This window comes from Gadus chalcogrammus, chromosome 19, assembly GCF_026213295.1.
Source record: "Gadus chalcogrammus isolate NIFS_2021 chromosome 19, NIFS_Gcha_1.0, whole genome shotgun sequence".
NCBI lineage: Eukaryota > Metazoa > Chordata > Actinopteri > Gadiformes > Gadidae > Gadus > Gadus chalcogrammus.
The window spans coordinates 9,820,468-9,836,623 of NC_079430.1; the positions used below are offsets into that span (position 1 = coordinate 9,820,468).

Below are 16,156 nucleotides of genomic sequence, written 5' to 3' on the forward strand. Positions count from 1 at the left end.
ACACGCACACACACATGAACACATGCACAAACACAAACATACACAAACATACACACACAAACACACACACACACACACACACACACACACACACACACACCCTCACATGCACGGCACAATAATGTTTACACCCAACATACAGTGACGCATACACATGCACACAAACCAACCCCTCATGCACACACTTCCCTGCAGAGCAGTGCCTGCCTCTCGGGGGGTGTTGAGGTTGCTGTTGTTATGAGAGCTAGTAAACAAGACCTCATCATGCGGCTGTACCATCATCGGCCAATGAAATGAAAGGTTGTTACCAGGTGGCAGACACACAGATTAACACAGTCGGGGGGGTGGAGGAAATACTTTTAGCTGAGGAGCAGCGAGAGATTAGTGGTAATCCTGCGGTGCGCTATCACTGCTGGCATTCCCTCCTCACTCACACAGCCTCTTCTGAGCTAAACAACACTGAACCACTACAGGACAAAGCATTGAGGTTCTTAACCCTCTGAGGACAACATGTTGCTAGCATGTAGCCTACTCAATTACACTAAACTATTAGAGTTTAAAGAGTTCCCATTCTACACACTATGATGACATCATGTGGCTGGCAATCAATTCAATTCCATTTCATTTGTATAGCCCTTAATCACAGGTACAGTCTCAAAAGGATTAACATGCCATATATTTATGACAGCATAGCAACTAGCATGTAGCCTTCTAAACTAAACTTAACTCGAATGTCTGACGACATCCTGTTGCTAGCATTTTACCCATTAAACTACACTTAACTAGTACAGTATGAAGATTTCAGGTACTTTGCAATCTTTAAGAAAAAACAAGGAACTTGATAACTTTATAATACCTATAGCTACTTTATCTTCACCTAATATACACACAATATTAACTTATATATTTTCTATCAATCAACATTGAATTTTTGATAAACGGACATTGGGAACAAGGAGTGATGTGGTAAAAGGGGTAAATGTTTCCAGGGCTGAGTGCTCCATAGTCCCAGGCTGTATGGAGCTATCCATGGTCCTGAAACCAGATAAGTGGCCCAAGTCTGGGTCTAAAATCAGATCAAGTACACCAGCTAGCCTGCACTAATGAAGGTGCACTCGCTGTGCTCTATGCTGTGGCACACACAGGATAGGCCTCATACACAATGATCTAATAATGCAGGATCACTTTGGACATATCACATTATATAAACAGGATCTTATGGTTGTCTTCGACTGTCTATGTGTCACTTCCCTTCCAATGCACCTTACTCGCGTGTGCGTGTCCGTGTGTGTGTTCGTGTGTGTTTGTGTGCATTTTCCTTTCGTTCACTAGAGACTATTGTAGTTTTCTGCATTGTAATTCCTCTGGGAACACGCTAATTAAACACCTGGGCAAAGCACAAAAAAAACATGGCAAGGGAAGTGGAGTGCTCCATGGGAATAATGCCCTCTTTGAACCTTACTAAACACCTCGAGACTTCATCCACAAACACCAGCTAGTGGAATACGACTAGAGAACATAGAGAGAGAATCCAGGTCTCATTAGGAATTAGGTCAAAGGTCACTGTGACCTGGTCCTAGGCTCCTTCCCAGTTCACAGGGCAGTTTGAATAACCCTAGCAACACAGAGTGGTGGCAACGACAAACATGATTTTGGTATGAGGTTCACGAACTTCAGAATGCAACAAAGGCATCACTGAATAACCACCAAAGCTGTCACTAACCCTGAACATGATAGAAATGTGTTCTTCTTCTTAAGATGTTGCTCCCAACCTTTAACTTTTCCGTAACACTAAATTGTCATGAAGACCTTTTGTGAACCACCCCTAACACGCAAACAATGAAGACTTACAAATACATATGCAATGGCTGAGCAAACAGTGCCAAAGCCCCCTTTATGCAAAGATATTAGTGCAAGAAGGCCATGGCCACGTGGAAACAGTGGAAAGATATAGTCGGCAACGCTGCTTATTTAGAAAACACGAATGAACAGAAAGCATTATATTGGAAAACATACGATTGAATGCAACAAGGGTAGCAATATTTTTTTAGAATAACAAGCCATAATAGTATTTTACTAAAATAAATTATTTATTATAATATACATTTTAAATTGTTTAAATTATTTTTCTGATTATTCTTGATTTGCCTATTTCAAGAATGAACTCACACGACCAACTGCAGCCACAGGTTGAAAAACACAAAACACTGATCTAACCGAATCCAACAACTGTACTGCTCTCCCTTCCTTCCTTTCTTTGATTATTTTCTCTCTCTCTCTTTCCCTTTTAAGACAATCAAATCTTTTATCAATTGATATTTTACACCCAGACCAAATATAAGCAGGAACAAGAAACGTCCTATAGAGGCTATCCAGCATACAATTTATACCCGCCAGCACTCGGATCAAATGCATGGAAGTAAGGCGACATGGAGCGGACACTTCATGTAGAACACACTATCAGACTGAGCAGACAAAGAGTGAAGACGATTGGGGGGGGGGGGTTGGTTGGATGGTATGAGGGAGAGGGAGAGGGAGGGGGTGCTTTCTGTTCGTAACCTTGAACAGTGTCCACTGTGTGTGTCGTTGTCTTTAATGCTCTGTCATGACATCAGCATAGCATAATTTATCAGCGCATTGGAGGGCACGTTAGTCTTCAGTCCCACCAGCCAAAAGGCCCACAGGGGAAATCCCGGTCAAAACCCTAATCCACTAAGCGAAAGGGGCTTAGTGTCATAGGTCGCTAACATTGTTACAGATAGTAATACGCCTCAGAGAGGAACGATGTACGTCCACCTTGGCTATGCGGCTCCTTTGTTACGTTAAAAGGTTTTATGGTATGCAGAGAGACCTTGAAATTCCAAAGATCGCAGACGACAGAAAAGCTTCATCAGAGACCTGAGATCGGATGTTGTATACGGCGATACCTTAAAGAAAGAGGTCTTACTCTCTATGTGCATGTGTGTGTGTGTATGCGCGCGCGCGCGTGTGTGTGTGTGTGTGTGTGTGTGTGTGTGTGTGTGTGTGTGTGTGTGTGTGTGTGTGTGTGTGTGTGTGTGTGTGTGTGTGTGTGTGTGTGTGTGTGTGTGTGTGTGCGTGTGTACTGTCACTGTAATAAAGTGCTATGCCAATAAAAGTGTCTCAGTGTGTACATATGCTTTGTGCATGTGTGTGCACTATTGTGCAGTATGGTGTACCGATCTATTGCATGCATATTGCACTACTCAACCGCAATCATCTTGATCTGCCCCATCTCTCTCCCTTTCTTTCTCTCTATCTGTCTCTCTCACACTCTCGCAGGCTAAAGGCTAGATTTCGTAGTCCCTACTGATGCTGGGGTTCAGTTCTAGCTGGTCGGTTCGTCTGACCACAAGAGTGTCAGGAGGAGTCGAAGCCCGTCAAGAAATACTGAATTCCACTTGCAGCTCACCTCTCTTGCACCTTCACACATCATCCTGTCTTTGTTGAGGTATTCCTCTTCTATAATTGGATTCACCTGATGAATGAATTAACTCATTAATTTGAATGAATTACCCTGACTTCTTATGGCACATACCCAGTAGGTTTCCGTGGGGAACAGAACACTGTTAGATTAAAGTGCTAAAATCTCCCACCGTGTAGGAAGAGATTATTATAATAATGTCATGATAGTGTAGTAATACTACCACAGCAGCTGACTCTGCTGCAAATCACGTACAGTACAAGAGCTTGACCAGCAGAGCAGAAATAGGGCTTTTGCACAGTTTTGGGAAACTAATTATTTCACAGTACTGTTACAAAGCTGTAAGGAAGCTGTCAGTTTAATTTAGAGCTGTCAGGTAGAGGAACTACGGGGAATAGCCTCACACGAAGACAAGGCCTTCTTCTATCATTCCCAAAGAGTTGACCGGAAAGGAATGTACCATAACATTTGATATTTACAATGACCTAAACCCAGAGACAACACTAGGGTGGCAGATCTTTGAGAGAATAAGATGTCTTGAAAGAATGCGCAGCGGGACTAATAGTTAGTCTAGCATGCAGTAAGCTTGTTCACCTATTGGCCATGCATTGACAGATGGATGCTGAGCCCAGCTGAAAGGGCTCAAAGCTCTCTCTCTCTCTCTCTCTCTCTCTCTCTCTCTCTCTCTCTCTCTCTCTCTCTCTCTCTCTCTCTCTCTCTCTCTCTCTCTCTCTCTCTCCCCCTCTCTCTCTCTCTCTCTCTCTCTAGCGCTCTCTTTTTTTGGCAAGGTCATACTGCAGCACATTGATTCCAAATGCTGTGTTTGCATCCTGGAATCTCTATTTGGTGACTGTTCCCCAAGACAACTGAAACTATACAGACAAAAATAAAAGGTTCCCCTAATCTAAAAAGCTTTAACTACAACAAGCACGGACAACAACAGACTGCCCCCCTGGCAGAAATAAGACCAAAACCAGTGCAAGTATTGTAGAGCTATAATCAATTTACATTGAATAAATCCCTCCTAGGATACGTTTAAAACCAAGCAAAAAAAAATGAGGGTTTTTTTATCTGCTGCAGTTGTAAGGGTTTCCAGGTAGTTTGTTGACAAGCTGAAACGTGATTCAAAATCTATACTTTGTTCTTGACAAAAATAGTTGACACCTTCGTCAATGGAGGTGTGCGGTTAACGGTTAAAACCCTATGCCGAAGTATGATGTCGCATGTATTAATTATCTGTAGAATTAGTATGAGCATGAGTTATGTAACGATTAAGCCTCCTCGGGCAGCCTCTGGGGAGGCCTGGTGTGTGTATACATGGAAGACAGACATGTTGTGAAGAAGCCCAACCATGATTTATGGAGCCGGCTTGTGTTTCTAATGAATGACACACAGTAGATCACCACTGCTTGGATGTTTTATGCCAAAGGGGGATGGGTTTGGGGAAGTGTTGAGGCGAAAGCCACTGCGGCCACGGGATGAATGGCGCACCAGCGGATCGAAAAAAAGGAAAGATCCACTTACTTCCCCACGAAGTTCTCCAACACGGAGCTTTTCCCCGCACTCTGGCCGCCCACAACGGCGATCTGAGGCAAGTCTAAGTTCGAGTTTTGGCCGATTGCAGCGAAGGCATCCTGCATTTTGTTCACCAGAGGGATCAGATCTTCCATGCCTCGGTTGCCCATCTTGGCGAGGGAGTTGTTCGGTCCTATCTGTCAGAATTGAAATGAAATTGAGGGAGGATGGGAGATATGTCCCTCGTCTGACCCTGAAGATGTGTCCTAAAGAAAATCCGTAGATGATATGGTGTCCGCGGTGGTCTCCCGCATCTGCTGGCTCTCCTTGGAGTCCCCTCTACTCCTCTCTAGTGTCCTCCTCTTGCTTGTTGTGTGTTCTCTCTCCACCTCCGAGGACCAGAGCGGATGAGGATAATCTCTCCTCTTCTCTCCCCCTCAAGAGAGATATAGGTTGCAGCTGCGCTCGTGTGCCGCTAGGTGGTGGCAGAACTTAATATAATATTAAACATTAACTGGATCGTTATTGTTATTTCACAAATTGGTAGGGAAAATGTGTACTTTTCCAGTATTCATGTTTTTTTTTTACTGAAGAGTGTTTCACGCAGTATTCTGTACGTAGTAATAGGCGTACTGAGCTGTCCAGGGTACTGAAAGTTAGAAAAAGGCCTATGCCCAGACGACAGCCGGTGCTCTACTGCTTGTGATTCCCTGTTGTCGTTTGCACATGCGCACGGCGAGAGTGTAACCGAAAGTAACCCATATAATACATCCTTAGAATTAAGTCGTTTTTAAAATTACTGGCTTTATGAAGAGTTATTATTGCTAAATGTAGCAGGCATTTCTAAAGGTGAATTGCAAAAACACGACATTGATTAACAGATGTTAAGCCTAGTTTTTAAGTAATTGATGCAGGCCAAGGTGGATTATTGTAACGGTCTTCGAGCAGCACGATAAGGTGAATCTATCATGCTTACTCGTCTCCACCAGGGGGAGACATATCTATTACCATAGAAATAAACAGCAAGCTACCTCAAATGGTGACGGGCAGATGAATGCAGGAAAAAATGTATTGGCTTCAAAATAAAAGCGCAAAACGTCTACGACTAGAAAAGTAATACCACCAATAAATAATTACAGACATTAATTAAACGATATCTTATAATAATTCTACTAAAAATAATAATAACAACAATTGAACTCCACAGCTCAATTTTCCACAAAAGAGCCAAGGATTGGATCATTCCACATTATTTGAAAATATTATTTATTATTTAAATCCTAACTTCATCGAAATGATTATAGTTGAAAAATACATGTCTTCTTATTGTTTCATACAACTACATTCATTCTTCCATAGGCGATGTATTGCGGGCTACCCTGGGCAACAAAGCAGTGGTAGGGCTTTTAGTTTTTAAATTCCCCGGAAGTCTACAGTGTACTTTTATTGTCTTGCTTGACTTCGCTCAACAAGCACACTGGAAACTGCAATCTATCGCAAGTTTTAATTATTTACTTGTGCTTTGGCCAATGTTGGTCCTTTGTCATATTTGTAGTTGTCCTTTTTAAAGGGTAAGTTTTCTTAATGCAATGAAATGTCGTCTCTTAAAGTGTTTATAACGGGGTTTATTTCCATTTGGAGAGACCCAGTGGATTGTAATGCTATGTTAGCTTGTTTTGCAAGTAGCTCGCTAATGTTAGCATTCATTTTCGCACGACAGGTGCAGCATGTTAACTTTACCTAACTATTAAATTACTACCAAGTAACGGTATGTTACACTATACTGTACATAAAACCTTTCAGTCAATTGAAACTGAAATGCACACGATTTTTTCTGGAGCAGTATTTTATTCCGCTGAAATGAAAAGTATTGTTCGATTGTTAGCCACCGTCATGTTGTGTTGTGTATCACCGATCCTCGGTTTGGGGGAGCAATCTGTTGTCTCTTGAGATGCGCTCTTGTTTTATGATGCGTTATACGAATTGCGACTTCTTAATTATAAGTCTTTTCTTGTCTAGATACCCTTTAGGAGTACCCCGATTGGACCGTGTGCATCTCGTCATCGCCGTTGTGTTGCTACGGCACATTAACACACAACAGGACAGTTACGCACAACAGCGGCATGTTCAACCCACACATTCATCACCAGCAACAGCAGCAACAGCAACAGCAGCAGCAACAGTTTCACCAACACCTGCGGCAGATCCAGCAACTTTTCCAGCAACAGCCTCCACCTCCGCCTCCGCAGCCTCCCCCACAACACCATGTTGCGCATCACCACCACCACCAGGCTCAGCGGTAAGGTGAACCCCAGGTCGGGGATCGAGCAGGCCCTCTGGATAACACAACCTTGTTGGGGGCAGTGCTTCTGTTATAGCAGATACTACCCTTTAGTTAATAGTTTTTCCACAAATACAATCGCTGGATAAAATTAACTTAAATAACAATGTTTGATTCTGTTTTATGTAACAGGGCCATGCAATCCCAGAATGCCCCTTCGCCCAGGATGGTCAACATGTGCCAGGCTACACAGACCACAATCATCGCACCCAACCCCATGTTGCAGGGTGCTCTGCTGATGCAACAATTGCAAGGTACAATACAAGATAAAGCTTTCTGTTATCAGAATCCAGCACTAATGGTAATTTGACCTGATGTATAGATCTGTCTTCCTTTATGTATTCTCTGCATTTTCAACCAAACTAAACAGTACCACAGTATGCAAGGGTTTTTATTGTGTATTATAATTATGTTATTAATTATTTACTAGGACGCATGGTCTTTTTTCATTATCATTGACAATAACAATGCCTTGATCATTTTGACATTTTAAGAAGAAGTGAATCCTTCAGCTACATTCATATAATCAAACAAATTGATTACTTTTCCCATCCTTTCTTATATTTATTTTATATAACTTTTATGTCTTATGTACGTATATTGAGTGTCCTAAAACCAAATTCCTTGCTTGTTTAATCGTCCAGTAACCTCTTCTATCAACTATTAATCCAAAGCAACCTATCCCTAATTGAGATACCTGTACCAAGGTAATCTTGCTCTCTAGGACTATTAATTCGCGTAAAAATTACGTATCAAGTCCCAACTTCCAAAAGTCAATCTTTTTCCTTATTTTTTTCCCTTTTTTGGTTCGGCCTTTTATGTGTTTTACCTTATTGTAATCACCTTTTCAAATGTAAAAGCGTCATAATCGTTTGCACACTTTACTCTGCTTTTATGCCTTAAATTGCCACACGGACAGCGGACTGGATTAGATCCTGAAATTAGCGCCCATGTACCGAATTCACATCTAATCTAATCGTGAGCCCAAGAATCAAAATTGTATTGTGAGCTGGCGAAAGATTCACACACCTTTCGACTATGTGTGTTGTCCAGGTAACATGCGAGGCTTTGGGATGGGCGGTCAGCAATTCCGGCAGTTCTTCTCGGCCGGGGCCAGGTCCTCTCTGCTGGGGCCCGTTCCCATGGGCATGACCATGAAGTCCCCCCTCATGGGATACCCCGCAGCACGCCACTTCCACCCGCACCAGCGCTTCTACAACAACAACAACGCAAACACCTCCACCAGCATGGTAGGACAGTATAACATTCAAAAGATACAGGTGGATTTCTGGGTGCATTTATCTGCAAATCCAGATGAGACGAATGAGAGGATTTTTGGGACTAGTTCTAAAAGTGTGTTTGAATCGGGTGCCTCGACCCGCGATAGCCCACACCATATTGTCTGGGCCTTGTAGTGGGCAAGGTTTGATTCTGACCGGTAGGCCTTTTCTGCATGGAATTCCCTCTCACTTTAAACCCTCTTTCCTGTCTATCCAACAGCTTTCCCTTTTCCATCATTTGGAGAGGAATTGGTTTCCACATTTCACACCGTGCTATTTTCAAAATCGAATGTAGAAAGAGGAACAATGTAATTTAATGAATGTCTACAGGACAACTTATGGGAGCCGCTGCAATGACTGGAGGTTCCTTTGACCTCAGGTGTGTGTGTGTGTGTGTGTGTGTGTGTGTGTGTGTGTGTGTGTGTGTGTGTGTGTGTGTGTGTGTGTGTCCCCTGAACTGTTGGTAGGACAGTGTCATATACCCATAGATACAGACTCTCAAATTCAGTCAGGAAGTGGCAGTTGGTTCGGCTTAGCTCAGGAGGTAGAGCAGTTGTCTTGTAACTGAAAGGTTGCTAGTTCGATCCCCAGCTCCTCCTAGCTGAGTGTTGATGTGTCCCTGAGCAAGACACTTAACCCTAACTGCTCCTGACGAGCTGGCTGTCGCCTTGCACGGTTGACTCTGCCGTCGGTGTGTCAATGTGTGTATTAACTGATGTAAGTTGCTTTGGATAAAAGCGTCTGCTAAATGCCCTAAATGTAAATGTTTGTGTGTGTCCCCTGAACTGTTGGTAGGATGGACAGTGTCATGTACCCATAGTTACAGTGCCTCAATTTCAGTCAGGAAGTGGCTGACCTCCACCTGTGGCAGAGGAGTTTTTGCATACAGGAAAGACTTATCAATATTATGCACTGCTAGTTTATTGTGGTTTGCTGCAGGCAATTCGGGTCATGAGACGTCTCTTAACTGGCACCGGTGACCTAGCTCGCTGGGTGTGTGAAGTTCAATGAGTAACGATCATGTATTCTAAGTGTTTCCAATACATAGACCATAGTGGCCCAGCGCCACAGAATGAACACCGAGCGCCACTAATTGATTTTTTTTTTTTGTGTGTTTTTGAAATATAAATATTGTTCCGTTCATTCATCTCCGTATAGCACTCCCTGGCATTCTCGTTCACACACGCACACAGAGACAAGTGCGCATACATGCCAATGGTGCGTGAGTACACCACCTATTGGATAAACTCGCGTATCACTGATACACTGCCCCCGCACTGACAGCGGATTCGCCCGCGCCTCCTCTTAACGCGCCTACAAAGGAAAACCCGAAGCAGCAGGATATTTGCGATTAATGTGAAATGCGGTTATAGTTTATATATATTACGGTGTTAGTCACCAAGCCCGTTGTGCTGGCTATTTGATTTCATACGAGTGAAACACATTTTCACGTGTGTGTGTGTGTTGTTGGTGTTTTTTTCCTCGCGCGCATTAAACAGTGCTTTGGCCAGCTCTAAATGTCAACTGTGAATGCCAAGGAAGCGTTACCGGGTCAGTAATCTTGTTTATCTGCCCTGCTTGTCCAGGACTATCGGCAGCAAGACAGGAAGAGGGACAACGAGCAGAGGGCGGCAGCGAGCGCCAACGGCCAATCAGTAGCCAGCATTACAGCAGACATCAGCGATAAGGCGGAGCCAGGTAAGGCTGCTGCGATCCAAGTGTTTGAAATAGGGAGGGGTCATGTCGGTATCAGTATGCGGAAAATGTGTAAACATTATCTCCTACCACATGTCTTGTGAAAGTATCAGGCCAAAAATAATTAAATTGGTTATCCCAAGTTAGTGATTCAGTGAGCTGGATAAACAAACTCCTCATGGGTTAATTTCGTAAATGTAAAATGTTTATTTCTGTATTTGTTTATATGTATTTGAGATATGTACCTCCTATTACATTTGCCTACGTTGATGTGATCTTTGAATTCTGTTGAGAGTAGATGGTATGTTTGAGTGTCTACTTTGGAGGAAAGAAAGCTGGCTAACCAGAAGTGTGCGTTTTGTTTTGTTGAGGTGGACCAGCAGCAGCAGAAGGGGAAGCCGGTCAAAGCACGACGTCAGTGGTGGACCTTACAGACGAGCCGGCCGTGAAGAAGCCGAGGACCGAAGGGTAATGACAGCTGTGACCACCATGTGTTTCATTCTGTATTTTGTCACTACAACATCAGCACCTCCCCTCATCATAGTCCCCCGAGTAGTCTTCTTCCAGTCTGTGACCGCCTGCTAGCTTTGTGTTTCCTCTTGGGCCATTCGAAACATGAAATACCCTTTACGATGGATTTAAATAATATATAAATATAATAATATAGCCTCCTCTACACAAGCTCCTCATTCCCCAGATACTTGGAATGAAGCAAACAAGCGTCACATCAGTCGTGGCGACTTGACTCTAATGCGCTAATGTTAGTTAATTAAAGCCGTTCTAAACACTCCTCCCTCTCTCTCTCAGGTCAGAGGAGCCAACCACCATCACTTTAGAGAGTGACAACTCAGCAGAGGATGGCGGTAAGAACACAGATAAATATGTTGCGCCATTAAAACGGATAGTTGGTAGAAAGTTTCAAAATGATTTGCAGCAAACGTCCTTTCTTTATGCCTTTAACTGATTGATTGCCACTACTGTTACATCTATACAGCTGATTGGTTATGCCTGCCTCTTCTTGTATATCCATGCAAATCTGTCATAGACTGCTCCATTGTGGAAGAGATTTGTTCCGAGGTCCTCGAAGGAACCGAAGAGGCCGGAGACGCAGAGGTATGTTATTTGTGATATAGATGTGTTGTTTTTGAGTACCGCCTTTTCAGATCTGCTTTGCAAAAATGTATCCAAACCAAGATTTGTTTATGGGGGTTTAGGGTGTTCCACTACCTGCCGAAAGGTTCTGGGTTGAAACGATCAAACCCCAATGTCTGCAGTGCATCCTTGAGCAGGAGAACCAACCACCTCATGAATGACGTGCATCTACAAAATAATCACTCCTTCCCTTGGGCTGATTGCCTTCCCTGTGCTTGTCTTCTTCTCTGGTGCACTGGTATTTTGGAGGAACGACTCCATAGTAACCGGTGCCACAGTCTAATAATAATAATAATAATACATTTAATTTAGAGGCGCCTTTCAAAACACCCAAGGTCACCTTACAGAGCATATATTCATCATACATTTTTTAAAAAAAACAAGACATTGTGGAAAAAATAAAAAAATAAATAAATAAATAAGTAAACATAAGCAATAAGAAATAAGTAAGAAAAAAAAATAAATAAGTCTGACTGTTCATACCCTTTCTGTTTCCCAGCTGAGTGACGAGTGTCTAGCGGACGACTCCGTACTGGAGGAGGCGCCAGAGGACATGGAAGCCTCCGCACACGACAGCCAGGAGGACACCCTGGAGGGGACCAACAAGTTCTACTGCTACCTCTGCAGCATTACCTGCCACAGCCAGCAGGTGGGGGCGATGCACTCACTGTGTAACATGGATGTCCATCCATCCATAGTAGTGTCCCTTATTCACATTTCGGATCGGATTGGTAGCTCGGTGGGGAAGCTGAATGCAGAATGTATTTATAACTACAAAAAGATATATATATGTGTCAAAGTATTGTACTCAAAGTATTGTAAGACGCTTTCGATAAAAGCGTCCATCAAATGCGGCACATGTAACGTTAATAAATTGGACTTAAGCGATGGTGTTTTCCCTAACCTCTGGCTGTATTTGTGTCCTGTTAGAACTTCCGCAGTCACATGAACGGCCTCTCCCACCAGCAGAGGATGATGGAGATCCAGCACATGAGTAACGCCTGTCTGGTGACGCTGCTCCCGCGCGTGCAGGACTCTCTTCAGGCGGCCCACAAAGACGGGTCAGTGTCGCACGTCCTCCGCTTCTGTTGTGTTCGTCCCTCCACGCGGCCTCGGCTTCCTCTTTCCTACTGTATGAGCCTTAACACAGACACTTCCTCCTCCTCTTGGCTACTGTGTATAGTAATTCACACGTCATATGGGCTGTTTGGAAAATGATGGGGAATGGAACAGCATCAGTTGTAGTAGAGCCAACATGAGTGGGAATGAAAGACCATCTAACCGTGTGTACAGATCCAAGCATCTAATCTGCTGTTTAGTCCTGTTGTCAATGTGTAGTTTTTATGGATGTAACTCTGTGTTTTGATATTGATTTATATTCTTTGATTGTTCTCCGCCTCACTTGTGAGTCGTGTGTGTGCTAAGTGAATGTAGGGTTGCTTAACAACTATAACCCAGTAGCACTGTAGTACTTTTGGTCTCATTTGTTTGTGTTTCTCTTCTCCAGTAAGAAAAGAGCCGAGCCTCTGCACTGGTGTCCGAGCTGTGGACTTCATCTGACGTGTGGAGCCACTGACCACCGCTGCAACAAGGAACACCAGGTAACAGGCTGGGCACAGTCTCTTACTCGCTTCTGTATTTAGGGCGTGTGCCTCACAATGCATCATGGGATTTTATTTTTATGCCGATGCTCCGCCATATTTAGAAGACTCTGTAGTCTGAGTGCTGTAAAATCCTAATTCAACGCAATTACAAACACTGGTTTTAAAACATGGTGTGTTATTCCTCAGCAACTTGGCAGCCTGGCTGGACCGACCTGCACGGTCTGCAGGAAGACCTTCAAGACCCCCCAGCTGTTTGTGGAACACATGCGGTCCCAGCAGCACAAACACCGTGTGGAGGAGGTGGGACAGCTTATATAGGTTATTCTCATTGAGGCCAAAGCACTAAAGAGACACCTGATTTGCAGTATCACACATTTACAAACGCAAAACAAGATAGACAATACAGGCAAATACAAGAATGACTTTTTGAATTGTAGTAGAAAGATCCGGCATTCAAACACTAATGTCTTCAGTATCTGTAGGCACGTTTGAGCAAGGCCAAAAAGGAAATTATATGGATAATTTGAAATACTTTTATGGTTGCAGAATTGAAGGGGAGGGCAAAGTGTCCCCATTTTCCCCTGCACCGGGGCCCGTCCTCATGGTTTGTTTTCCGTACGCTCTTACCTTCAGGAGAAGCAGGGTTTCGGGTCCTTGGACCACAAAGATGGCTGCGAAGTGGAAGGGGAGGAGAGGGACGCGACCCATGGCTGCTATCAACCGGTAACACAACCACTTCACATTTTAGAAAAATACTCCTGAAACCGACTTATAATTATTGGTAATAATGTTTGATGCGTCTGTGTGTCCACCTTCAGGATGACCTGTCGTCCCAGACAGAGGTGACCTTGGAGAAAATGAGTACGGATGAGGAGTTCAAGACTGATACGGTGTATGGTGAGCGCTGACCATCTCCATCTTATTTGGTGATATCTAAGCCATAAGTCAACTTCACCCGGTATCATTGAGTTGAACAAGAATATAACCTTATAGTAAGCACCTCTGATAATATTGATAATTTCATAAAATGTTTATGTTTGGGTAGAGATGCAGTAGTATTAAAGTCGTTAAACCCCTAGAAATGATTCCTGGACGTCCCATGTGATTAAGTTTCTCTCTCCTTTGCGCTATAGGCTCTCGTTTCCTAGTACCAGTGGCCGGCTTCCTCTGTCGCCTCTGCAACAAATTCTACCACTTTGAATCCTCTGCATTACACTCCCACTGCAAGTCTCTCACACACTTTGAGCACCTCAAGGTCAGTTTGAACAACGTCTTTACTCAGAGTGCCGGCATTATTATTTATTTATTAGAAAAGCGGTTCTATCATAACAGTCCTGTGCCTTTTTTTTTCAATTTTAATATGATTGATGATGTAACGCATTGTAAAGATTCTATCCATACATTGCTTAGTGCTCAAATATGATCACCTGTAGGCCCTTTATGTCAAACCGGATGAAAACCAAAGATGTCTGCATTAATGATCCTATAGAAGTACAAAGCCTTGAAGAGCAGCCAGCAGGACGGGCCCCCCACACCCAGCAGTTCTGAGGACCGTCTCCGGCGCCAGACTGAACCCGAGTGCTTGGAGGGTACCGCTACCCCCGCTGCCTCCAGCGACCTGGGTGTGCCGGAACCAACAGTTGAACCCCAGGAGAGTCGACCGGCCGTTGCCCCCCATGCCTCCGTGTCAGAGGACCCCCCTATGCTTACCGACGAGGACGAGGAGAAGCTGCTGTCCCAGGATCCATCGGAGCTGCCTGGCGCAACCGAGCCTGGGCCGGACTGTAACCAGGCGAAACCGGCTGGTGATTCATTGGCCGACGAGGCGCCTGCAGATGCCCCGTTGGCTGTTGAGGCACCGGCTGAAAAGCCATTGGTTGAGGCGGCGGCGGCGGCTGACACACTATTCGCTGAGGACACACAAGCTGACCCGCAGTTGGCCGAGTTTGCGCCAGATGATGCCCCATTGGCTGAGGAAGCTCCTGCTGATGCGCTATTGGCTGAGGAGAAGCCGGCTGATGCGCTATTGGCTGAGGAGAAGCCGGCTGATGCGCCATTGGTGGAGGTTGCGCCGGCGGAGCCGCTATTGTCTGAGGAGGCAACAGCTGAAGAAGAAGAAGAAGAAGCAGCAGCAGCAGCGGAGGAGGATAAGGAAACACCAGGGAAGAAGACAAGCACAGGCAAGGCGAAAGCTGCCCCCAAGAGAAGGTCAAGGAGACGCTAGAAGAGCCTAACCTTGAGATGAGAAACTCAACAAATTACTACCTTGGAACTGTTTGATATTTTTCCTTTTGTTATCTTCTTTTGTTTGTTTCATATGGATTGCTGTTCTGGATCTCCCGTTTTTATGGAACTGAGCGTCACGACATTTGGTGGGGCGCGGATTGTCACCCACAAAGATATAGGTTTTCTAACAGGCATTCAGCAGGAGTGTGGCTTGAGCTTGTGGGAAAGTAGGAAATTAACATTCAACACATGAGGTTTAGAATTCATTGGTAAACCAGTTTACAGACTAGTTTGGCCACAGACTAGAAATGCAGACCGGGCCCAAAGTAGCATATGAGGCAGCTTGCAGTGACTTTGTTGTACTTCTTGTTACAAAATAATTTGAGAAAACCTTACTCTCGTATTGGGTCTATATCTGACGATGAAACCAGCTCTAAATGTTAAGACTTTGGATTTGAAGGCTTACCGTCAATAAGAAGGAGCCTGTAATGTGTGTGGTTACCAGAGCTGGTTTGTAAGTGTGACATTTGGTGAACAAAGTGGGAATAAAAAAAGATGAAATATAATTACAATTCAAGAATTGAGAAAAAAAAAAAAAAAATTGGTTACAAAATGACACCTTATTAGATAAATTATGTTTTAGACTAGTCTGATCTACCTGTATATATGGCTGAATAAGATGTTGTATTCATTTGTTTTTGATCTGACACATGTTTTAAGAAAAGGTAGCTTAGGCAGTAGCTTAGGCATAGTTTAATCAAAAGTTAAAGAGGAACAGTGAAAAATGGATTGCAGGTAGATTATGTTTGAACAGTTGATCCAAAGTTTATCTCAAGAAAGCAAATTCTGGCCAATGATGTGAAAAGGTTTCACCTCGGAAGATGGTTGTAGTTGAACAACA

The 16,156-nt window shown here is 43.8% G+C and overlaps 2 protein-coding genes across 3 annotated transcripts in view; one reads left to right on the plus strand and one right to left on the minus strand.

Moving 5' to 3' along the window:
* dnm1a (dynamin 1a) overlaps positions 1-5,348 on the minus strand; it is a 51,917-nt gene extending 46,569 nt beyond the window's left edge. For both annotated transcript variants that reach the window (XM_056578808.1, XM_056578809.1), the window contains exon 1: positions 4,967-5,348. In XM_056578808.1, coding sequence (XP_056434783.1) covers positions 4,967-5,127 — 161 coding nt within the window. In that variant the 5' untranslated portion in view covers positions 5,128-5,348. The remainder of the gene's footprint in view (positions 1-4,966) is intronic.
* A 1,045-nt stretch (positions 5,349-6,393) lies between these two features.
* On the plus strand, positions 6,394-16,128 carry ciz1a (cdkn1a interacting zinc finger protein 1a). Its single transcript, XM_056578492.1, has 16 exons — positions 6,394-6,528; positions 6,977-7,256; positions 7,431-7,552; positions 8,352-8,548; positions 10,165-10,276; positions 10,645-10,741; positions 11,081-11,136; positions 11,319-11,386; positions 11,925-12,074; positions 12,356-12,486; positions 12,933-13,026; positions 13,216-13,329; positions 13,663-13,752; positions 13,848-13,926; positions 14,163-14,284; positions 14,519-16,128. Exons 2-16 carry the CDS (start codon positions 7,081-7,083, stop codon positions 15,251-15,253), a joined length of 2,343 nt encoding a protein of 780 aa, XP_056434467.1. The 5' UTR covers positions 6,394-6,528; positions 6,977-7,080; the 3' UTR covers positions 15,254-16,128.
* Positions 16,129-16,156: the final 28 nt, after the last annotated feature.

Excerpts from the sequence above, each read along its gene's own strand:
- ciz1a (XM_056578492.1), top strand. The coding sequence starts at position 7,081 with ATGTTCAACCCACACATTCATCACCAGCAACAGCAGCAACAGCAACAG. Across the intron at positions 7,257-7,430 it reads CACCACCACCAGGCTCAGCG|GGCCATGCAATCCCAGAATG; the intron begins GTAAGGTGAACC and ends TTTATGTAACAG. Across the intron at positions 10,742-11,080 it reads AAGAAGCCGAGGACCGAAGG|GTCAGAGGAGCCAACCACCA; the intron begins GTAATGACAGCT and ends TCTCTCTCTCAG.